Genomic DNA, 25,880 nt, shown 5'->3' with positions numbered 1-25,880 from the left:
TTCTTCACTAACTATATACATTTAATTTTCCAGGTTGTATTAAGCTTCTTGCGTTCCATGTTCCAAACATTAAATCTTTTCATAGTCTCACACGTTCATCACACTTGTTCATCTCATAGCCTACTACATGATTTATATACTATTCACTGTATTCAGGCATGTTTAAAACCTTCCAAGGTTTTGCCATTTTTTTCCATTCATTGTCGTTCTGGTAGGCCTATATCGACTATTGTAGTTAGTAGCAGCTTTTTTGTTCCAAACGCATTAATGCCAAAAATAAAATTAATAAATGGTCACAAAATACAATCACAATGTCCATAGCACAGTGATCTATATACATTATACACAGGCCTTGACAAGATGCGAACTGAAGGCCAATGTAGTTTTAATTTTGAACCATAAGCTAAATTTACTTTGTACATATCTGTTTGAAATGATATCATAGTTTTAAGAATCCAAATTGTCAAAGTGTGATCACTACAAAACTTCTAGTTTTACGTTTAAACACTGACAATTCTTTCTCAATTACCAGTGTTGCCAGCTAGGGTGGAGCTTGCCTTGTGAGTTGTGACAATGCACTAGCTCATTTAAATAAGCTACATAAAAGAGTTGTTAGAGTCATGACATTCAGCAACTACGCAGCTTACACATTGCAACTTTTCCATAAACTAAAAGGTAACAGTGGTCCCATACTTGATTCAAGTGTTGGGTATAAGAAGATAAGGTTCTCATTGTATGGCATTATGCAAATCAAAAGTCGAAAATGACCGTTGACGGAAAATTAAATTTATAATGCAATGTTTGTGTACAGCAGAGGTATATGTAAGGAAATATTTTGACCAACAAAACTAGCCTGAGCAACTAACACCAATGTTGATGTATGTTTCATCACATATATACCTTATTTACTCGATTGTAAAACATGCGCATCAACTTCTATTTCTCATCATTTTTAAGGTTTAGACTCTGAGGCTGCTTTTATTTTTGATCAGTATGAAATATTTTTCATCAATAGTACAATATTAAAAAATTCAGCAATCAACCGGTATTGGAGTTAGAAGTTTTAAGATTACTCTGTTACTGTTATCTAAAATAGGTCTAAGGTTGGAGTCAATAGTTGGAGTCATATGTACAAGGTTGGAGTCATATGTACAATGGTGTCATATATTTAATTACTTCCTTACAACATCTTGCAGCCATTCCATGCAAAAGTTTGCTGATATCCCTCATAATTTCTGCAGATCATGAATATAGATTGTAGAACATTGATCTTCAATATTGATGAACGGTGCGTCAAAGTCGTCAAGGAACAAAAGATCATAGTGAATAGCTGAACTGCAAATTATTCCACCCATAGGCGCCGACTTTACAAAAAACCTTGGGGGGGCGAGAAAGGTGATGACGTCATAACCATCATTATTCTACTAAATTAAAATAGTCTTTGATTAAGCTTACCGTCATGTTTATATTGACACCTAGGTCGCAAACCGTATTTATTAGAACCGCTGCTTGAAACGATTAGTTTTACGCACGCAGTAAGCCTAGTCATAAAAATTTTGATATTCTTAGCTTATAATTGGAACAGTTGGAAAATAAGCCAATTCATTTTCTTTTCGTGCGAGTGAATAACAACGATCAAGACGGTGAAGTTATCTAAATAAAACGCAAAAAATCATGATCTCAAGCAGAGTGAAAACCGGTTATCAGTTTTTTTAACCTCGTTTCGCTCGTTTTGCTAATTAATTACCTTCAAAGCGTTAACAACGGCCAAGTGTTTTCTCTACTGTCTTTTATCGAATACCGTATAAATACTCGAGTATAGGTGGAGATGTTCGCAAGTGATTTTCACCTCAAAAAGACAGGTTCAACTTATACTGTACATTAGGGTGGGTCAAAAAAAACTTCTTTTTCCAAAACATGGCGGCAACCCCTTTAGATTATGAGGTTGGTCCTAGAAACTTCCCAAAAAAAAATTGAGCAGGTTTGTTCAAGTATTCGCCAAGCAATGACCCTTTGAAATTTTCAGTATGGGCCATATGGGAAAACGTATGGTAAAAAAAAAAATTTTTTTTGGGGGGGTTTTTAAGTAATTTTTTTATCTCTATGCCCTTGCTAACATCTAAAATAATCATTTCTCACTGAAATCACCACATATCTGGTATCGATCGATGTTTAAAAGATACAAGAAAAGTTTAATTTGATCAAAAATAGTAGCAATATTATGCCTATTGTTGTAAAGGCAATCTTAGTTGAAAGCCTGAACACTGCGTCAAGGTGTCGCCCATCATCCAGGTGTCTCGTATTTGCTGTTAGATCAGGCAAACGAAACTGAACTAAACTCCCAATACGTCAATAATTACATCTTGGAGGATGACAATGTGGCTTTTTTGAAATTTAGATAATCGCGCCTTGCCCTTTCTACGCAATGAAGAATTACATAATTTCTTTCTTCTGCATCATGGGTTGAAATCCCTTTGTACTCTTCCATAATTCTCACTTCTCGGTCTGCCACATCGTTTACAACTTTGATAATCTTTATCACATTTTCCAATCTTTTATAATTCTGAAGCTGTAACTTTAAAGCTCCGGCCATCTTTCTACTGCATACTTCAAGAAACCAATGTCTCCCATACTGAATTGCAGCCTATGAAACAATAAAGCAGATCTTGCACCAACAAATTCATGCAATTTTGTGTCAGCAGAGACCGAAGGAAACACTGGCTTTTGTGGTTTAATTTGTGTGAAATGGCGTCGGCCGAAGTAAAAGTCTTGCATACGTTCATTTGCAGTGATTTAAATTTAATTTTCAAATTTAATAATTTCTTGTCAATTCTAAACTTTCCACATTTCTTGAGCAATATTTAAAGCTCACGAGACAAAACAGCAGAAAGAGCTGTTTTAAGCGATCATTTTTTTTATTTTTGCGTGTAGGATATAATCGTTCTAATTACCAGTACGTAACATTCCATGATCGTTGAAGTCGATGTCAAACCTTAGCGGCCGCATAAAACAATGATGTCAGGTTGGCTAGATGATAATACAGTAGCGGTAAAAGACGTCGTTAATGCAGGCAATATACCAAGACCATTAAACACCTTTTTTTTTATCGGTTTTCGATTTAATTCTCACACATTGCGAACAAAACAATGCGTTCTGTTGAATCATAATTGATCTCACAGCGGGAAGACATCGTTGAAAATAGCGCGTCTAATTTAGCTGGTTTTCTTAATATTGCCGTGAATAGTTACGTGACTATTCCAGCAGCGTAAGTTACTCTACCATCTACTTTGAAATTTTCATACCGTATGAGAAAGCCATGTGATCAACTGCTGTTTTGCGGGCAAGAGCAAAGTAGGCTATTTTTCGCTTTCGGCATTCTTTACGTCCGTTTAAATGATCTAAATCTCTTTCGCAAAGTGTTTTATCTTTGAAACACCACTTGTAATAACCATTTTTATTGCCCCTCAACCATAAATTTACGGGGGGCGCCGCCCCCCCCCCCCCCCCCCCCCCGGAAGTCGGCGCGAATGAATTTCCACCCTTTATCACAACATCTTTAGTCAACCATTGAATTAACTTTTGATTTACAGCTTTAAGTTTGCTTAGTTGATGAAAGTATGGGTAAAAAACATAAAAAGCACAAATTGTCATCGCAGTATGACAGTGAAGATGGAAATGACAAGCCTCCGATAAAATTAGTATTTAAACTTGGGTCTGAAGTGATGTACGATTCCGACTTTAAAGCCAATTCTCCTACTTCTGTGGCAAGTGACTCAACAACTCACAAGCACAAAAAAAGAAGACACAAGCCACTCAATGTATCCAGGATTGATAATAGCTCTCTTGAACCTGTTAGCCTTCCAGAAATATATGCTGCACCTGACACTGATATGGAAGTTGATTTGCCTGCTAATCCATCTCCTTTGCCCACTGAAGATCTAGCTGAACCTAAAGAAGAGTCTTCATCAAATGTTTCTGCATCTCCTGATGAGATCCAGCAACTTCCTGTGAAGGATGTGGTCAAAAAGCCTTTAAGTCCAACAAAGCGTAAAGCTCTGAATAATTTGTTAGAACAGTTGCTGAAGCAATTAGAAAAGAAGGATGTCAATGAAGTGTTTGCCTGGCCGATGAACGACATGGTTGCTGAAGGTTATTCTTCAATTGTTGACCAAACAATGGATTTCAGCACCATGAAAAATAAGATCATTTCTGACAAGTACTTTGATGTTAAAGAGTTTAAACAAGATTTTGAGTTAATGATTACTAATTGCTGTACATATTATAAAAACGAGTCAGTTTATTGCGATATTGCAAAACGAGTTTCAACAGCTGGAAGAAAAATGATGAGTAAAGACAAGTTGATGAGCATTAAAAAAACATCTTCTTTTCTGAAAGATCTTTCTATCCAAGAGCTTTCTGAAATTTTTGGATGGCAAATGTCCGAAGAAGAGTCTGTTGATGACAAAGATTCTGCCACAAATGCTATGAGTGCTCCTTCACATGAAAAAGTAGTAGACTCTTCTCAAACTGAAGAAGATGCTGTTCCTTCGAATATCGTCAATAAACCAAAATTAGAAAATAAAAAAATTTGTCCTGAAAACTTGAAAGAAAAAGCGAACTTTTTACATATGGATGATGAAGGGGAAACAACCTTAAATATAGTTAATATTGGAAAAAAAGAAAGTTCTCGATCTGTGGACCTAGGTTCTTTGACTGGCAATGCACCTTCTGGTGTTGATGTGATGCCAGAAGCTAAGGAGGACAAGAGAAATAAAGTGATGCCACTGGAATATCTCAGTTATGGACCATTTAGCTCTTTTGCTCCGACTTACGACTCCAGAACTTCAAATTTGACCCAAGAAGAAAGTGACATTTTACTCTCTGCCTATGGCACTGATTCTGGATATTTTATTTCACAAAATATGGAGGAATATACTCCGATAGGTGGTTCACTTGAAAATATTACTTTAACAGCATGCAATAAACCAGGTGAAGAAACACAAAGTAAAGAATATGACAAAAACCATGAAACAATTTCCACAAGTTGTGATCAACTATCTGCAAAGCTATTAGAAGTGGACTTCAAGAGACTTGAATCTTTGAAAGATATTGGCATTGACATATCATTTTTGAAAGAAGTTCAGTCAAATTACAGTAAGTGTAATTACATCGTGGTGCAGGTGCAATTTGGCCCCGAAATGGTTTCATTACTGATTTTCACTGAAAAAGTGACTTAAATGATTTCAGGCAGTAGTTGTTTAAGTTATACGACAATGAAGCTTGGGCTTTAGTTTTTGTTATAAAAAGCAGGGTTTAAGATTATATCAAGGAAATCCAATACTTCTCAAGCAGCAATAATAATGTAGGCTAGTTATGTGCTACCTAACCTCTAATACTGTGAGTAATCACTTACAGTCTGTTCAATTATTGCATGCCGTAGCACCTTCGAAAGGGGAGATTTGCCATGATGTGAAATGCAAAACAATCATCTGACTATATTTTATTCAATTGATTAGTTTATGTTTGCAACTTGCTGTTTTGGAAGCGGTCATAGCGGTTGCATCATCTAGTTTTTAAATGAGAAAAAATCACTCGAATTTGTTCTTGAACGAGTTGATCAGTGCGTCACATGACAAGATTTCATCTTGTACGCTGTCTGACAATTGAAAATTGATAAAGTTTAAATAATTGTCATGTTTAATAGATAAATGGAATGAAGAATCTAACCTCATTGACCAGAAACTGAATCACGGCCACGAATTGCTCAGTAAACTTGAAAAAGAACAATACAGTCGGTTAAGCTTGAAGATGGAGAACAACGAACCTAACTTGGAACCCCCAACAACGACAGAAAGTCAAATTGCGGCTGAACTTCAAAAAACTTTAGTGGACTTAACTTCTGCTGCTACTCCTGCTGCCGTGTGTGATCAAGTTGGGGTTCGTAAGGCAATGGGGATATTACCGATCATTTGAAAGTGATAGGCCTATAAGTCTTTTGTACGATTTTCGCTCCTCCCAACCCCTCCGCATTGAATCCTACGGGATTTCTACTTAAATGTCTTATTCGTGATTTCATTTGCCGCGTTTAGGCTTAAAAATCTGGTGGTTGAAGATTTAAATTGAATGTATAATTGTAGGCTATATGAAGGTAAGCAAATCAACCTTTGTGTTCACCTTCAAGCAATTAATTTTATGTGTTAAAAGACAGCTGCATACTTTTAGTTGGCGTCGAAACCCAGTTATTCGGAAACCGAAGAGGAATTGTAGGCTACTTCACATAACCCAATTTGTTTGTTTTATTGTTGCATTGTGAATAACTTGATTACGTTTTAGTAAAGGGATATTTATTTGATGTAACGAACACCACTTTGCTCCGTAATATATGGGGGTTTGCCTATCATTGAATTAAATGGTGCATGCGTTTGACATTATCAACCGCAATTTTCAGCCATGTAGCCTATACTATCAGACATTTATATGAGAAGCAAAATTTATTTGGAAAATTATGCAAGGTTAAAAAATGTTCATTATCTTGTAGCCTAGCGTTCTAAACTACAGTATATGTCAACAGTTCTGATTATTATATTCCCTGCATGATCCTGAATTGGCGTTGCCAGATTGCCATCTGGCGAGGCTATCCCAAGCTGCCATCTTTAAGCCTTAAAGCAGTGGTTCTTAACCCTTTTGCTTGTTGGTATCACCTTACAGTCACTAACCAGTTATCGCACGCTCTCCTAGAAGTGGCTGAAAAGTAAGTCACCTGTAATTCAGAATGTTGATTAAAAAGAGCGGTCAAAAAGTGCGGCTTAACGTCATTTCATAGTAACCCTAATGGTTCAGCATTCACGCATTCGGTGAGAATTAGTCTCGCACCCCTGAGTCGTGGGTGCACCCATGGTTGGGAACCCCTGGAATAACCATGATTACCACCACAAAGATTGAATTAATGTAGGCCTACGGTGTTGTATCATTGCTGCGTGCCGATCCTTTTCATTGTATGAAACGATATTTGTTCGTATATTTTTGTCAAGCCATTTTCTGTTTCTTGTATGTGACCTATGACCTACTTTCTATGTCTGTTGGTGGTTGAAGACTAAGACATGAAGGCTAGGAATCCAATGCGTCCACGTTGAAGGTTGATTTTTTTATTATTGGACTGAGAAAGCCTCTACGTTATTCCTGGCAGTTGCGCATACTGGTAGAAGCTTTGAACCACATGCTCAGTTATCGAGATTGACTGAGTGAAGTTTCCGATTGTTGTTGTCAAGACATATTTCATACACTAGGTGCTGTCGAATGGGGAGTAATCCTTAAATGCGTTGCTCAAGCGCACATTCCGAGAGTCAAACCAGCGCTAGGCTACGTCGAACATGTCGATATGAAAGAGAACTATTGTCAGAGAGTAGGCTATGTTAAACCAAGTTTTATGAGGCAAACATTGTTCCATTGTGATACCCACGATGGATGTTTCCGATAAATCAGATGGGATTTCAGCTGAAACCTCAAGATCAAACAGCACTGGTTCGACTTTCGGAGTGTGCGCTTGAGCTACGTAGTTAAAAGATAATTTTTTTTATTATTCAGAGATGCTTGATGGATAGAATAATTCACTAACAACCACAATAAGAGCTAGTTAGGTTATCAATAAATTTTACTATCTGAATAACGAATATTTGTATCTTAAGTTGACCAGATCGAACTGATAATTTTGAAAACAACGTGTTTTTTTTCTATAAAGATCATTCGGACGCGTTGACGGTGTTTTACAGAAGTAATGTATGCTACAATTTTGTTGTAAATTGCTTTTGCTCTTTCCTAGGGGCTCGGGAACCACCGCGCAATCTTTAGATATAGCCCAAGTAGTGCAGGTTTCTTAAAACTGTCTTAAATTGGACCCCGAGGATCTCAATGGTACCGGGCCAAATTCCCTCTCAACGGCCCTGGTACCGGTAGGACAAGACCAATGAGTTTTGGTTAAATAAATGTAGACTGCTAGGCTATTATATCGACGTCTTCCATTCCTGTCGGTGCCAACCTTGAGCTGGCAAACTTAAAATGAGGTTGAAAACAAAACTGTTATTTCAGGATAATGTGCAGTCATTAGTCAATGACATGAACTCAAATGTTTATTTTCTCGAATATCACCATTTGTACACTTGTCTCACTATAATACCGGCGATGAGTTGTTATTGTCATCAGCAACAAATCTAGAGATTTGTAGGCTGCGCAGCTGTCAACAGATTTAGAACGAACATATAACTTACTGTAGAAAATGCCTTTGCACAACATTTCTTTCAAAAGCAAAACTGATGCAAGAGTAGATAAAGAAAAAAGGTTCACTGGATGAAGGCCAATATCTGCAGTTGTTTTTTTAGTTAGTTTAATACCGAATCTTTGCTCATGTATAATTAAACTTTGTCTATTTGAAAGTAGAATGTGATTTATCCGCAAGCCTTCAAATTCTATTTATATGACATGAAAATTGAATTGATTAACTTACAAAAAAAAAGGCAGCGATACACTTTAAATATACACTCGGTTAAAGCAAACCAGTCACTGCCAAGTTGCAGAAGATATTCTGGATAACGAAAGGCAGACAACGTTGTTATGTAACAACATATTAGACGTAGTGTGCCCTAGGCTGTGTAGTTGGCACTATCAACTCACCTCAGCATTGTTGAGAAGGTTGTAAATCAAGCAGTTCTTTCGAGCAAGTAACGTAGACAGCTGCTGTTCTGTAGATCTTAAAAAAAGCTGAAGGGCTGGTCAATCAAAATAGGCCTGCACCTTAGCTATTGGACAATAACTTTTCTGTAAGCGTTAGCCCACTAAGAAAAAATATATCAGGTATTGTCTTGATTGACTAGTTTTAAGGTTAGTTTTAAAAAATTGACGAGATTGCTTTATCGATAGCCTATGTATTTTTAGTTGAGGTCGTTTCGGTCAAATAACTTGTATGATTGGCCTGCGGGTTACTAAAAAATAATGGATTAGGTCAGTTCAGAAACCTTACCAACTGAATCATCTGGGAGGACTCCATGTAATGGAAACCCAGGAGAGTTAAGTTGATTTTGTTACTTTTGTAAATATTTATTGACATTTGTAAATTACAGAAAATTATATAGACCAATTGGTAAACTATAGTAGCCTAGAGACAGCCATTCACCTTCAACCACCAAAAAGAAAATTAAATTAAGCATCATTGCATACAGTGGCGTACGCAGGATTTTCTCAAGGGGGGGGGGGCATTGAGAGTAGCGTAGCCGGGAAATTTGAAAGGGGGGGCTTTGACGACCGGCGGGCAAAGCCCGACGACGTTTTTGCTTAAGACAACACCCAGCGGTGGGGGGTCTGGGGGGCCTCCCCCAGAAATTTTTGAAAAATTACTTTGAATTTGGTGCATTCTGAGAGCATTTTCAACAAAAATGTGGGTATGAATATTCCTGTAAAATGGTGCTGTCAGGTGGCATAGAAAAAGGATAAGATCATGTTTTCTGCGGCATTTTTCGGAAATAAAGCTAAGTCTCTATGTTTTCTTGTTGTTAATTCCTGGCTGAGATGTTTGGTATTGGTAAAACTCGCTCTTTTAATGCAGATTTGTTTAAAATTAGGCAAGTTTTTTTTAGACTGAAAGCATCATTCCCAAGCATAAAGAGACTGAAAGCATCATTCTCAATATCGTGACGTCACACGCGTGCCAAAGTGGGGTTGTAACCCCCCCCCCCCCCCCTTGGTTACGCCACTGGCCATTGATATCCCAGACGTCTTCATGATATCCCAGTATGGTTTTAGTTTAGACTTTTATCCATTTCTCTCTCACTAATCACTATAATAAGCTTACAGAACACTATTCTACATTGGCATACCTGGGGTGGGGTAGGTGGATTGGGACATGTATTTCGTATTGGCTTAGTCTATAAAACAACATTGTTACAATGATTGCTTTGACAGAGCAATGCAAAACATATTAAATGCCTTAATCTACGTCGTTATAACTACTAAACCATTTTTAAATGGCCCAATGCCCCCCCCCTGCGTACGCCACTGTGCATAGCTTAGGCTATGTGCGTATTTAATATTAAATACGGTAACCTACAGTCGGAGCATAATTTAATTCGAAACAGCTTTTTATTTCATTCCACCAGTAGGCTATTAGTAGCCTACAGTAAACTAGTCAAGGTATTTTTCTAGTCATAGTCTATTATGTAGCTCAAATTATATTAATTCGTATTCTAATGGAAAAGTGGTTTCAATTATGTGAACGAAGAAACGCATAATAAAGCAGCGCTCTGGTTCGACTCTCGGTTTTGTACTGAATATGGATAGCTATATGGGATGAAAATAGACCTAATATCTTAATACGTTTGTAAATTATATCGCAGGATTTGGCCTAGTTGATATCTCTGCAGACGCAAGAAGGCCTACGCTAAAGAATAGTTCACCATAATGCTATAAGAAGATGTGGTTTTCTCTGACGCTGCTGTGCAGTTTGTAAAAATACAAGGAAGGAAATAATATCTATCGGTAAAATCAGAAACTTATAAATTTGTAATTTGGCTAATTAGAATTTCAGTTGCTGCATACTGCATAGCCTATCGTTGAAAACACAACTTTTTCCAACGAGAAAATTTGCAATAGAAAGTAACCGCATTATCAAAGAAGGTCATAAGCAAAAAGCTACTATGATGAACAGTGCAAGTCAAAAATCTAAAGAGTCAGCTGTTTTGGAGAAAGGTCTTCCAGTAACGCGAAACATATCGTCAACATATCGAAACAAAAATTTGGATCCAAAAAAACCTCCACTTACAAACCATGCGTTTCTGAAAACAAATGAAGCTTCACCAACGAGTCGAACTGCACTATCTCCAAATACAAAAAGAAAAATATTTAGAAACAGAACAAATAAAAGGCAAAACAATCCAATTGAAGGACTAACCTCAATGATTCGAGGACGATCTGTGGACTCCAGCTCTGTTGCTGTCGAAAGCGAAACGCAATCCTCCGACATTGCTACATCCAGTATGCGTTCTTCTCGTCAACTATCCGATATTAGACACTTCACAGGTTATAGCTGCTTCTTCTTTCATTGTCATAGCCTAATTGATTGCAAGCAGTGTACGAAAAGCTTCTAATAAATTAGCTTATAACTGTAAATAAGCTTAAAGTAGCGCAAACCTTTAGTTATGCCATTGAGTAGGCTAAGTATGAAATTATTTTGCCAGAAATCGGAACAGTAATTTATGTTGTATTTCGAACCGACGTGACCAGATTTGTGATTTATGAGATTACGACAGGAAGAATCGATAATAATCACAACTGTAATTCCTATCTTCGAGTTTTAATTTTAACTTGCCTTGAGGCTTAGGTTCCTATGAGATTTATTCCATACAAAGCCGCCCGCTAAGATCTGCTGCAGCCAAAGAGGACAAATCAATTAACATCAAAGAGAACATTCGAAACCCTCATATCAAACAGATTCGCAGAGGCATTCCAAGCGCAGTTTCTAGCAATGTTCGCAGACGATCGATGTCCCTTTCTCCTGAAGGTAAGACATTAAACACAAATTAGCCTCAGTTTATTATAACTTCTGTGGCTGTCAGGCCATGTCAAAGGATAACAGTGTGGTCAGGCCTATAGGCAAATGAACTGTATCTTGAGAACTGAGAAGGCGTAAGTTATGGTCTTTGCCTTGCAATATTAAACATACAGTACCAAACATGCTCAGCTAATCAAAGTTGTAAATAATTATCACTACTGTACAGTATAATAATATCAATAATAAAAATAATCGGCTGATAAAAATAATGTTGTAGAACAAAACATATAAATAAAGAAAGTTTGGGTTTTTTTCACTGACCATGGCGTTGTTTTAATACAAAATATAAATCAAAATCAAGTCCAATTAATACATTTTGATTTCCAAGGGAAGAAACACATCACACTTTTTCCTTCGTCGTAAACTATTTGTCTCCTTGCAGAATACCTGCAAATGAACACCTGTAAAAATAAATTCAAACAACATTGTGAAAATTTCTAGCAAAAACTATATTTGCATAATGCATATGTTAAATGGTAAGAATTTTTATTTTCTTGACGAAACACTTTATTCTTCACACTCAAATATGGATTTATACAGAGATCTTATCATCTCAGAAATGATATAATCGTCAGATACCGAATGCATGTAGCTTTGCATGATAATATCATTGACCGCAATCTCTCGTTGATTACAAGGCTGTCGTTTTAATTAAGAACAAAATGCATCATATTAATAAAGTCTATTCTATGAGACCGACAGAAAAGGGGTAGGGATATTTTTGATGGTGCGTATAAATAGGAAAGGAGGATTTAGAAGACCATTTACAAAATAACCAGATAAAAATCTCTTTCACTTGCTGCCAGTAACTGCATTAGAGAAATTAAATTTTCTTAAATGAAAAACTGCATGAAAATGTATCCAATGTGAGAAAGTAGTCTTCGGTGTGGGTAACAAAAATTATTGATCTGAGCGTTATAACAAGCACTCGTTTATCACATATTATATGCAGTAGCAAGGGATCCAATGCGTACTTTTTGACCTGGGATCATTTTAGGAAGCCAGAATGTATCCAGGAGACCGGAAACTAAGAAAGCACCTTGGGTTCTTTGGGGTCCTATTGATTTCCTTGAAGGTTTTTTTACATGGGAATTACAAGCCTCTCATTGGCACATGGCCCAAATTATTTTATTAATGGCCCTGAATACTGTACAAGTGAAGTAGGCTTGTTCTGTTGGCACTTTTGCAGCTTCAAAGATCAACTTAATGATTCCATTGATTCAGGTAGGCTCAGTCAATTTTAAAAGCGGCCAATGTCTTTTTTTCCAAAAATGTTAAATTGCTTATAGAAAACAATTTTACAAAGCAAAAGCTGCTAGGGTACTTAGCTAGGTTAGTTAGGCTATACTTAATTAGTATGCCAAAAAATATATATAACATATAGTCATCATCATCATCATCCGTTCAGTCGTATACGACTCTCGGTCACTCTATACGTCATCTTTCTCCACATCTCTCGATCCCACGCAGCCTCCTTCAATTCATGCACTCCCATACCACTGTCATTTACAATCGTGTCAAGCCATCTTGTTTTTGGGCGCCCCCTTCCTCTTCCTCCGCTCACCAAACCAAGCATGATGTCTTTTTCCATTGATTTGCTTCTCATTATGTGGCCAAAATATGAAAGTTTCTGCCTGACGATTCTAGCTTCTAGGGATATGTCCGGTTTAATTTGTTCAAGAATTTTCTCATTTGTTATTTTGGCTGTCCAAGGAACACGCAGTTCCCTTCTCCAACACCACAATTCAAATGCGTCAATCTTTCTTCTGTCTGTTTTGTTCATTGTCCATGTTTCGCATCCGTAAGTTAATATATAGTAGAATGAGATATTTCGATATGTGCGTTCTCAAATTAAAAAGCAAAAATGTGTGAGCATATAAGCTACCGCTGATAAATTGTACAGTAAGCTATGCCAATGCAATTAGCCGTAGCCACCCAAGCATTACCCTTTGAAACGTAGGTTTTACTCTCCCAAACACAAGAGCCTGACCAATATGCGAGCAGGCGTAACTAAGCAATCTATTCCTTGGTGCATTTTGTCATTAATTAAACATGGCTAATTATGCAAATGCTTTAATATACTTTGACAGTAACGTTTTTTTGTCAATACTAAGTAAAACTTGCTTCAAAGACTTGCCCGTTGCCTAATGATCTAAACTCTAAAGCAAAAGGATGGTAGTTTAGGGAATTGTCTATAGTACCTAGCATCATGATTTGTAAAACATGAGCTAGGCTATGTTGTAAAACAAATTAGGCTGCTGTCAACTTTTTACAAATTGAATTGTTCTGTTGGATCTTAACTCCTTTTGGCCGATTTAAAACATTTACTGCTGCCAGAATTAACTTAAAATTGCTTGAGTTCCCACAGCGCTATGGCCAACGACCATCTTTAGCTTTTTTGATAAAAACAAATCAGATAAAAATTTACTGCATGAATAAAGATAACAAAAGTCAGTGACAGATTCTCTCATGAAAAGATAAAAACTTTTTTGAATACGATATGACTCGAAATGCTCGTTTGAATCACAACGTGTTTTCGATTGGCCCATGTAGCCTAAATGCTGAAAACTTTGGATGTTCATTAGTGATTATATCTTTTCTAGCATTTATTGTAACCTTCACCTGATAAACGCGAAAGTAAAATCAGAAATATTTGAGTTTTTTGTCGTTTTACTGACGTTTCGCTCACCATGACAATGCGCATCCTCAAAGATAATAGCGTAGGCTACGGTACAAAATTTCTTTTTGAAATTTTGTTGGCAATTTTTCTGACTGCATTGCCAGACAAGCTAATTGCGCAATAGGACTTGCAATCAAAACACAATATATTCTCGCTGAAGTTAGAGTAATTATATTTTTTATTTTCCCTAAAGCCTGTCGATTTCCATCTGTGATTTAATCCTCATTCAATTTTGAACTTGAATGAATTAAATCTCTTTGATGAATTAGACTACAGACGACTTTTACATAATAATCAATACTTTGCTATCATTTTAACGTCTTCATGACTGTGAAAGCCTTCGTTTTCATTGTTAATTTCTATTTTTTTTAATTTGAAATTGAATCTCAAATAGCAGTTTTCCACTGCAGTGTCTTGTAGACCAATAGGCTAAATACAGTATATGCTTTTTTTTTCAGAATTGACGTTTTCCGAATTTTGCATTTGCCGAAAAGGCGCAAATAAAAGAAGAAGCGCTGTTGCTTGGATATTCAGCATTGCTACCGCTTTCCTCTGTGTCCTGTTTCCAATTCTATCCTTCTCCGCTGATGTTTCGTTCTTCCTTATGTGCAGGCCGCACTACAATGAAACAATTAAGCTTTTAAATTATGTAAATAAGTACAACAACGAAGATGCAGTTTCCAAATATCCTAAACCAAAACACAAAGGAAAGCACTTTGATCCAGGACACACACTTTCCAAAGAAAGACATCATCCTGCTCCCCATCGCTCTGGTCGAGCAGCAATTTGGTTTAAAGAAAATGTGGAAAATAAGAAATTAAGTGACATTGCAGAGAATCACGCAGTAAAAAGAGCTATTCGTCATGAAAGATCTTCTTTCATCTCCACGCTGTCAAAGGCAAATGCACTTGGGCGTCAAAATCCAACGCAATCCTTTACGGCAGTTTCTACTCAGCCAACTACAAGGTCATCGGATTCAATACCTCAAAGTCAGTCTTCTGGATGCATTAGTAAGTTGGTTCTACCGTTCTGTTCTTAACACAATAGTTGGCGAGTCGCACCGATTTTACAAAGGGGCTGTCAAAACAAATTCAAAATCAAATTCGATTTCTCTTACAACCCCTCGATTTTTTTCATCATTCCTATTCTAATTTGTTATCAATTCAAGCTTATTTTTCAATCTTGTGATTTGCTTGATGTTGTCAAAATATTTCATTGTTGGTCACTCCTTTGTTCGTTGACTTCGGATAATCCCAGTCAACGTTTCATTTTCTATTGAGCAGAAAAACAATCAGATTGTTTGCTGTAAACTGTAACAAAGGTGCGAGTTCATTTTATAAATCACTGAATCAAGCAAACGGATTTCATCAAAAAAATATTTTTTTGATGATCGTTAGAACTAAATCAGTTGCACTTTTATACCACTCGACGTTGGTTAAGTCAAGAAGTTCCCGAGAACTCTCGTTCTTTCAAACCAATTTCTGTTCACCTGTTTGCTTTCTTGATTTTCATATATTTTAACTTTTTTCGGATTGATTGAATTTTCTAATTCAACCACAAAGACCTAAGCTAGATTTAGAACAATGCCTAAAACTATTTTTCTTAATAAACAATCTACAATATAGCCTACATGGTTAATGCTTTAGGTTGTTTTTATGTTTTCGTCGTTTGGTTTGCTGTCATAGGGTATTCCTGCATCTTATTCTTCTGCATCAAAAAACGTATTTTGAGAACTTCGTATCTTATTTATTCGCCCCCTTATGTTGTATAGAAAAAAATTTCATATTTGCTTTTTATTTAGTTTCCTTTGAGAAAAGAAAGCGTATTTGCAGCAATCAGTCTTACTTGTTGGAATACATGTCCACTCGCGAGGCTGCACGCCAATTGAAGGCTCACAAACACGTGACTACTGACGTATATGAACCTGTTTTTATTCTCGGTTCTTTTCCGTCCTTGGTTCTGTGCATATTTACAAGGTAAGGTATAATTTCAAGGAAAGTATAGTGTTTGAGCCGATACAGTGATATAACTGGAAATAAAATTTTACGGGTCAAAAGCAACTGTTGTGGGGGAAAATATTTTAATAACTTAGTTGAAATAAAAAGGTTTTTTAAATATATTGTAGCTACTAAATGCAGCCAAAAGTTTATGAAACGTCATTCAACATGTAAAACAACGTCATTAAAAATTGTAGTAGCATTAAAACGCATTTTTCTGGGGAAGGGAAAAGGTTAAGTTTTGATGAGATGATTGTTTTCCCAAACCCTCCCATGGCTACTCCCATGGCCAACTCTTAACCACTAGTTCCTTCCTATAATATATCTTTCTTCCCGTATCTTTTTGTAAAACCAATATTAATTTGTCATATGTATGTATTTAATTCTTTTTCATAACGGCCAGTGGTATATGATGCACTACTGTAGGTTACTTTACGCAACTGAGTATGATTTATTGCAAAGAGGACAGTTTCTATCTGCCAGTCAGGGACCTTTTCTTCGTTCCGCTAAGGTGCACTTTACTGTAGGCTTAGACCAAACATTAATTTTAAGTCTCGATGGTGTTGATTGGAGCTACAAAAATAATGTAATGTTTTTGATGCAACTACGTAAAACTATAGCAACGTAACGTTGTAAAATGTTGTTATACTTCAGTAAATAGGCATTGGAGTCGATAGAGCACAAATGCATTTTTGGAATACAGGACCAAAGATTTTTAGGGGATCTAAATCATGACTTAATGTAGGAAGACCCAATGCTTTTGATCTCCAGTATCCGCTGCATTGTGTCACATAAGAAATGTTTTAAAATGTATTGTTCCATCTACTTATTTTGCTAAGATGTGCTTTGTTTGTTTTTAAAGGAAACTTAATGGTCTTTTCTGGTATTTACTCACTACCGAGTCCGACTTATTATCTCAGTGGCCTGGCAAATTGGCTATTTTTATAACCAAGTTTTGAAAATAAAAACCAGTAATCTTGCTACATCCGAACGAAAAAATCAGTCATTTTTTATTGTCATTAAACGTCTGTAGCCGTTACATCAATGAAAAAGTATTTACCGGGATAAAATAAATCATATAAAAAGTGAAAGTAGGCTACATTGTTTACACTTTTTCGAACAAAATAAGGCCATTTTTATATAAATTTTTATCAATTTAGTGAAAGATAAAACTAATTTTCAAAACCAACGACTCTACTATGTTCTCCTTCAGGGCTTATGTTGTATTGATTTGGTTGATGTTCAACAGGCGAGATTGTGATTTGGGTATTAACAACGAAGTTTATCGTTGGTTGGCTATAGGAAACTAGTCAATACATTCCCTTAGGGTATATGTGGTTGTGCTATGGAGAGAATCTTCCACAATTTTCATCTTCCATGATTTTCAATCATTATATCTCTTTAATGGTTTTATTATTTTGAAACGTCAATCAAATTAAAATTTAGTCAATAATTCAATGAAAATGGTAGAAACATGAAAAAGAAAAATTCAAATACATTGACTGTTGTGTTTTTCTTGTTTGGTTCAAGAATGTTTGAAATATTTTCATTTAAAATATTTATCCAGTAACTTGAATACGAACGGGAGGCAGGCCAATAAGATATTTAAAAGAAAATGTGACAGTGAGCACGTATTTATTAAATCACGTTATAAATTGAACTTGAAGAATTGGTCACTGAAAAAATACTTTTTTTTTAATGTCAATAATAAGTTTAAGCGTCTTGTTAGAAATGTTGATTGGAACTATTTTTGCACCTTAGCATAATAGCGGTTACATCTGACTTTTAGCGGCATTTAATCGATGGAATAATTCCCCGACAACAACACTTCAACCATCGCAAACTTCACTCTGTCAATTTCTGTAACCGGCCCCGCGTTAAAAACCTCTACAAGTATGCGAAGCTACCAGGAATAACCTAATAAGGTTTGTCAGTCCGAGGATAAAGATACAAAGACCAGATTTAAATAACCATGAGATAGTTGAATGTCTTGAGATGCAGCATGCCTTAATATTTGTAAATTGACCAAACTTGACGTAGGCTATATTAATAGTTACATTCCTATATTTTACTTTTGTTATGTTTTTGGTGCATTGTATGATGAAGGTTTATTTATATCCATCCATTTTTTCTCCTTAGTCCTATCATTATTTTATGTTTATTGTAGCCTCTTGATTATTATCAATAAACCGAGAAAAAAGCGAGGCTTGTAGATTTTTTCGAAATACAGATATCATTTGTTACAGGTTGATTGTGATGACAACCAAACATAATCACTTTCTTTCCGCTTATTTCATAAACTTGGTATCTATGCCTCTTCAGCTGATCACTGGCGCTTTAGCTGTTCATTCGGCTTCTTTTCATGTTGGACAAAACGGATTTGAGTGAGTTTTTGGTTATCAAAGTGTTTTTTTTTTAAGTTTCCATAATGGAATATCAGTTTTTAGTTTGTTAATTGCAATTATTGTGTAGCCGAGAAACAACTTTTAAGTGATGCAGTCTTTAAAATGTTACTTCAAGTAGCCTCATAAATAAATATCTTGCAACAGAATAGTCCTGGCAGCTATTGTATCTGTTTCCAAAATTGTTGTAGTCAGCTTTTTAGCGTGTAAATGCAGCGTCTTTCATAGCTTTTTTTAAATATCATTCAGAGTTATCTTTGTTTTCTTAAAGGTGAATGAATCACTATTAGGCTATGTTGGTTATAGCCTACACCAGATTATTATATCGCGCAACTTCTGTGCCTTTTGTCGTAGTGAAAATCGATGCTTAATTTCATAGCCTAATTAAGATGCTTATTGTTATAATATTGCTTTACTGCAAAGGATACCATATCCTCATAATCTTGGCTTGGCAAATCAGGTGTTGGAAGTGCGCGTTGAAAGAAAATTGCTCTGTTACAAATCCTCTGCAATGGTTGGAAAGTGACGTCAGCATCAGCTTGATCGTCACAACTATCGCTAAGTTTCTCGATGGAGCAGCCGGAGGATGCATTTTGTTTGTGGTGATTCTATTTTTTTTTCTTTGAAATGTTGTCTTTGATGAAACATGTTGAAGGTTGCTGAACTTTAGTGATAATCTGTATTCTTCTTGGGCTTAAGAAAAAATGTGAATGATTTCGCAAACGCTCCATAAGCTACAAGTTTTGAAGAGGCCTTATTTTTCTTTTTTTTTTTTTTTGCCGTGTTGCAAGCTATTGTGGATCAGTTGTGTATTCAGCTTTAACCTTAATAAAAGATAAAATAGACTGCCTTTGAAGCTGAAATAAACGCGTTTGAAAATTAAAATCAGATTTCGAAACACCTCATCAGGTTTTTTATGTTTCTCAAGCTTTAAAAAAAGTTAAATTAGGCCATAGGCCTAATAAAAATGTGATAATTTTAAAAGAATATTTTAGTTTTATTCAAGGCTTCAAATTGATTTCTGGAATGTTGTAGCCAAGTTTTATCTTGTAAATTAAATACACTTATCGATAAAAACTACATAGCCTATATGTCGGGTATAGGGGCGTAGTTAGAGGAGGGGCTATGGGAAAACTGTCCCCCCCCCCGAAGTATTTTAAATAAACATTTCAACATGTGTTGCAACATCTTTTCACAGATTTTTATTAATTATTATTGATGTAGGATGAGACTACTCTCGGAATGCGCAATTTTGAGGTATTTTTTTTTAAATGTTTCTAAGGGAAGCCCCCCACAGCTCTACGAGTCTACGCGTGCTTCTGCCGGGCTCAGTGCAGGGATATCTATAACCACTGGATTGGAAACTCTTTTCAGTGCTATACCCTACATCAGTAGGGTCATCAGTCATCACATTACTATACGACTGCAGAAGAATTAACAAAATAAACTACTGTTTGTATCAATTAAAGAATGCATAAAATTCGATTTCACAATAGGCTAACAAAATAAAATGTAGGCTACACCTAACTTACACCAAAGCTTATTTGATGCATAAAAGTATAAAACGACGAATCCAACGGATCAAAGATTGAATGAACGCAAAGAATCCAAAAATTGCCTGCCGTTGTTCTTTAGCGTTTTTCTTACTGCAAACCGGATCAGAAGTAAATGAAAAGTGTTCAACAATCAGTGAAATGTGCTGTCGCAGGCCTATATTGATAAACTTGTTCACAGGCCAACTAAATAGGCCTACGTTTAAAATGTCATAAGAACTAAAACCAATTGTAGTTTTAAAATCTTTTTAGCAGCAAAAAAAAGACGACTACACAAACGGAATAGACTACAAGTAATTTACATTACTGCAGGTGAATTGATTATTACACTTTTCCTTGTCCATTTACTACTTACTGCCCTTTGAGATCAATTGATGTAAACCTTTATCACAGCAGCGCAAAGAATAGTGACCCTACTGGTGTATAAAAGTGGCTTCACTTCTACAAAGTTTCTAATCCCGTAGTTATAGATAACCGTGGCTCACTGACATGTACTAATAGGCTACTACCGATTTGCTCTCCCCTCGACATTTTGTGCTGGCTACGCCCCTGATCGGGTAGTTGAGTTGAACAGTTGAGATAGGTGTTTAACCTTATTCCAAGAAGGTTAAGCCCTGGGTAGGCTATCAAAACAAAAAGTTGAAATTCAGATTAAATATTTTACTCAAAATCAACAGGTAAACATTAACTTAACTTACCTCATTCATTTGTTAAACATTGGCGCTGTTTTTAGGTGCTACTTCGGATTATGTGGGTAAAGCCGGGCCACGTGTCATGTTGGTGGTACGTCGGTAGAGGGATTGCGACAATGGCTTCTTTCACCTTCTGTCTCACTGTTTCAGCCATTATGGTTTTGACACCAAGCTTGGGTGTATTTAGGTAGTTATTTTTAAAGTTAGGCTACTGTTTATTTCTTAACGGGTTACAGCTATAGGGTTTACTGCCCGATGGATCTTTCCAGAATGTCTGACAGAAATCATTTACGTTGGTTTGACGAATTGCCATGAAGTGATTGAATTGTGTAAGCCACTGCGCATTAGCCTAATTGTATTGACGAAGATGAAATAGATCGTAGGTTATTTTAAATAATTTAACTTTAACCTCACAATCTTATTGCTTTTCACGCCTTTGGCTACAAATCGTTATTATCAACTTGTTTTTTACAGGTTAGAAATGCTTGGAAAAACAGCGTATTTTCCTGGCAAGGAAATCATTTGCTATCTCTCAATGGTTTTACTGATCATTGGATTAACAGCTTGGGGCGCAACGTTCTTGTTTTTGCTGATCTATTGCATCTATAGAACTCACGTTTTTTGTAGAATTAGTGAACATCTCACAGTCGCCATGTAGGGCTAAACGTCTCTGTAACACTTTATCTCCACCTATCGGTAAATTGGAAAACACTCTGTTTGCCTGTTCTTGCAAACATTGAGCCAGTTACACACCATGGCGCCAGCGTGCTATTCTTTCCTCAAGCCGTAAAGTCCAATACCCCGGCCATGTGCAATCATTCTGAGAATCAAGAAAGCCATTTGTTCGCGCTGCACACGACCTTCTGGCACCTAAACGTACTTTTAATTTGTTAGTTGGCTGCTACAGCACCGGAAGTGTGGATATGATTGCTTACCTAAGATGTCAATAAACAACTGTAGTTTATTAATTGATGCTGTCTTAGTAAAACCATTTTAGGCTGTGTGCTGTTTCGGGACTGTCCCGAGTGCGGTAGAACATTACAAGCTAAGTTTTGTGTAATGAGTCTTCAGAATTTAAATGTCCCAAAGAGTTTAAAATTTGTAAAGCTTCGAAGCTACTGTACTTAAATAGCTTACCTGTAAACATTGGGACTATGCAATTACCGTAGCCTGAACAATGGTCGAGACTTCGAGTAGGTTGGTTGAAATTTTTTTCGTGTGAGTTATTTCACTAACTTATTTGTTTCGCAACCTAGAGCTTAACACATCGAAGCAAAGTAGCTTAACTCAATGGCCATCATTTTAAAAAAAGCTTTAGCCTAACTGTCATAATATTCATTAATCTCGTTGTTTGTTTTCATTTTCTGTCGTTTCTATAGCAATTAAAGTAATATATATCACTAAAGTACTAACACTGATTGTGTCACAGAAAACAATTTTGTTGTAACCCACCAAAGTAGTCATAGACTTCAATTTTTATTACTGAAAAGAATTATTTCTCGACTCGCCTAATACGTAGGCTATACCCTAGGCCAGTGGTTCTCAACCTTTTTGTTTTGGCAGACCCCTTTTGGTACCTTCGAAGCGGTCGCGGACCCCCAAAAAAATTTTATCTGAAATTTTGGTATATCGATTTTTCTATAATTATAATGGAATCAAATGTTTTATGAGTTTCGAAACGACACACTTAGAAGGATTTGGTGAACTCGCGACACACTTATGACTATTGATGACATTAGAGAAATTATGTTATGAGCTTTATGTTGGCACATCAAAAATTAGTAGGCTATATAATCTATAATTATGTTGATTTGATGTTTTTCTATAAATTTTATCAAAAACCAATAGAATATTGCGACCGTTACAAACAATTTCTTCCTTTTTTCGTTTCTAATCAATATTAATTCGTTATAATCTTTGTCATCGCAAAACTGTGAGTGGTGATAGACTGCTGACCAACGTTTGTATTTCTAAGTTAAGCATTGACCAATAGACTACTGTCTCAAAAAAATTAAGTTGAACATAGCCTTATTAAAAAATTAATTCATTTATATGATATTTTTTTAGTTAGAAACCAAACCTTTGAACTTTCAAAGGACATCGCACCGGTTCGTTGGGAAGTACAGTTTGAAAATCACGGTAGCCTAATACACAAATAAAGCACAACCACCAATTTTTACATTTCGTAATTTATCAATCATGCTGCAAACTCGCAAGCTTTCACGGACCCCCAGTTGAGAACCACTGCCCTAGGCTAAGGCAGCGGTCGGCAGACGGCAACCTGCGGCTCCGGAGTTGCATGCGGCTCTTTTATCTCTGCGCTCTGACTCAGGTGATACATTTTTGTACTTGTTCACGTCACAATTAAATTTTTGTGATGCAATAATCAAAAACCAAATAGTTGCGACAAGGAGACGCAACACTTTACCTTTGTAACTACGGTTTGCTTTGCAGCTAGTAATGGTAGGCTAATTTGTAGCTAGTCAGTATAGCTAAATATTTAATTTCAGCATTACTTGAATAGATTTGTAAGGATTCTATTTGAATAAGGCACTGATGATGCTCTACAGCAGTGGTTGTCAACGGGGGCGGTACCGCCCCCAGGGGGGCGATATGATTATCTCAGCTTATAGGGAGCGTTTTGATTACTAGGGGGCATTCTGGTTTAACCCATCTACCGACCAGCGTAACGATTTTGTCACATCATTGTCTGGATAATCTACTCTACTGTACATCCTCGCACCATAGCCAAACAATTTCTCTTACACCATCGTCGTATTGATTGACCAACCGTTTTGTTTACAAACGCTATCTATTTAAAATCATTACTTTTCAGTGTAGGCTATCACAAAATCTGGTGAGTTCCATTATGACGTAACCACTAGGCCTACTACTAGTATAGCCTACTGTTTTCATGCTCGTGAATATATATTTGCATTTCGTAACTAATCATTTTTGTTGGGGGCGTTGGGTCAAAAAAGGTTGAGAAACACTGCTCTACAGTTAGAGCGAAATTCATATGCCAATAGGGCTCTGCTGATTTTCCATGTATTTCTGTAATAAAGAATGATTAGATTTGTAAGGTCTGATCTGTAAGCGTTAGGTTTCTGCTGTAAGCAGTCAATTAGATGGTGCGGCTCAGAGCAGGTTTTAGTTTGATGGAAACGGGACCAAATGGCTCTTTCAATGCTAAAGGTTGCCGACCCATGCCCTAGGGCTAGAGATTTACATAAGCTTTAGCAATCCAAGGAGTGAGGTTATTTATGCTTTCTTTAAAGTATGAAAAGGAACTTTTTCTAAGAAAAAAGATTTTCTTACACACCCACACAAACCTTGTTTTCTCCTTTTTTCTACGAAAAAAATGAAATTTTAAAATATTTTTTTCCGTTTTGATGCAACAGCACACAAAAAGCCGAAGCTTTAACTGCTGTATGAGTTGTGCTCGTACGAAAGTAACCACACTGGTTGTATTAAACAAACTTTATAAAATAGTTTTACTATTTGCATTCAGTACGCTACAACAGGCTAGCAGGAGTTCAGTGTAAAACTGTCTTATTAACGATACAAAAAAGCACGATTGTTTAAAAAATTGAAATAGAAACTCTGTAGGCTTTTTTGACATGTTACAACTCCACAAACCATATATTCAAGTCATGACTCAAGTAATCAAAGTCAAATTAAATAAAAAATTTGCCGAAAACTTTAACAGCTGAACTTTCCTGCAAGATAAAACTGTTACATAAATCTCACACTTACTTGTTGAAGGCGTTTAAAATATACGAGATATTACAAAACTATTTTCAAGTTACTTCCTAGAAATGTGTTTATCAGCCCTAGAAAATAGGTCCAAACGGTTGGAAGGTTTCGTCAGTTATCGCAGTAAAACATTCATAAATAAGTGAAAATTACAAAACAAAGTATCAATCATAAAAACAAGTCACAAGTCAGATAAAGCAGATCTGTAACACAGAATTACTGAACACACTTTCAACTGAGAGGGAGATTGTGATGAAAAACCAGCAATCAATTGATTTCATCAACATACCTATCTCTATATTGTTGGAAGGATGTGAATTAAAAGACAAAGTTATAAGCGAACTAAGATTCTACAACATTTGCATTAGGCGGGTCAATATATGAAAAATATGGGGGTAACCCCAAAAAAATTTATACAAAAGTTTTTTTTGTTCCAAGAGTATGATTAGGTTGTACTATACCCCAGAAAAAAAGTCTACAAAAATCTGACCCCGGGAAAGTGGTCAATTTACATAATTTGAAAATGGTGACCCCCCAAATTTTTCAATGTACACCATTTTTTTTTAGTTCAATTAACACACTATAAATGTATTAAACACATATAAACATGGTATCTATGCACCAAATGAACATATCAGAAACCGTCTGTGATGTCATTATGATGTCATGGAAGACATAGGCGTCGATTTTTTAACATTTAAGAAAAAATCTGAGGGGGCAAGATGATAAAAAGTGTGAAATATGTACCCAAATTTGAACAGTTCTATAAAATTACACTGTCAAAGCTACAAAAAAGAACAGAAAAGCAGGGTGGCTGCCCCCCAAACAATTTCTACTGGGAGGCGCGCCCCCTTGCCTCCCGGGAATCGACGCCTATGATGGAAGAGTATATGCACTAAACGTCAGAGAATGTCAGAGATGAAGTACCATTTTTCAAGTTATGATTGTTACATACTAGTAGTCATCACAATTATCATTGGTACTGTCTGTATCGTCTTGATCCAATGGAAGGACATTGTTTGGGTTTTTACAGGACACAAGTTGGCATTGTCCACAAGGGTCAGGTCTGATGGACATTCTCGAAACTGTTTATGGGGACAATGCAGTAAAGCATATGATGGGTGGCAAAGCTGTGCAGAGAGCTTTGGGGGGCCACCTCTTGATAGAAAAATGCTTGAATGGGATGCTGGTCTCTGAAATGATG

General features: G+C 36.3%; 2 protein-coding genes across 3 annotated transcripts; both read left to right on the top strand.

The window, feature by feature from the left end:
* The first annotated feature begins 3,497 nt into the window (after positions 1-3,497).
* LOC145766396 (bromodomain-containing protein 7-like) lies at positions 3,498-7,108 on the top strand. Its single transcript, XM_082578103.1, has 2 exons — positions 3,498-5,154; positions 5,705-7,108. The coding sequence occupies exons 1-2, from the start codon at positions 3,618-3,620 to the stop codon at positions 5,971-5,973; spliced, it is 1,806 nt and encodes a 601-aa protein (XP_082434229.1). The 5' UTR covers positions 3,498-3,617; the 3' UTR covers positions 5,974-7,108.
* Positions 7,109-10,020: 2,912 nt separating this feature from the next.
* Positions 10,021-22,353, top strand: LOC145767216 (uncharacterized). 2 transcript variants are annotated; one of them, XM_082578999.1, is made up of 8 exons: positions 10,021-11,064; positions 11,366-11,545; positions 14,735-15,286; positions 16,078-16,252; positions 18,520-18,657; positions 19,136-19,277; positions 20,962-21,107; positions 21,395-22,353. In XM_082578999.1, exons 1-8 carry the CDS (start codon positions 10,683-10,685, stop codon positions 21,576-21,578), a joined length of 1,899 nt encoding a protein of 632 aa, XP_082435125.1. In that variant the 5' UTR covers positions 10,021-10,682; the 3' UTR covers positions 21,579-22,353. The 2 variants fall into 2 exon arrangements, with proteins under 2 accessions (XP_082435125.1, XP_082435124.1); XM_082578998.1 differs by having other exon boundaries at positions 11,360-11,545.
* The last annotated feature ends 3,527 nt before the right edge of the window (positions 22,354-25,880 follow it).

The sequence above is a fragment of the Aplidium turbinatum genome, chromosome 3 (assembly GCF_918807975.1).
Source record: "Aplidium turbinatum chromosome 3, kaAplTurb1.1, whole genome shotgun sequence".
NCBI classification, from domain to species: Eukaryota; Metazoa; Chordata; class Ascidiacea; order Aplousobranchia; family Polyclinidae; genus Aplidium; species Aplidium turbinatum.
The sequence above is the reverse complement of the archived record's forward strand: the minus strand, read 5'-3'. Positions and strand labels throughout refer to the sequence as shown.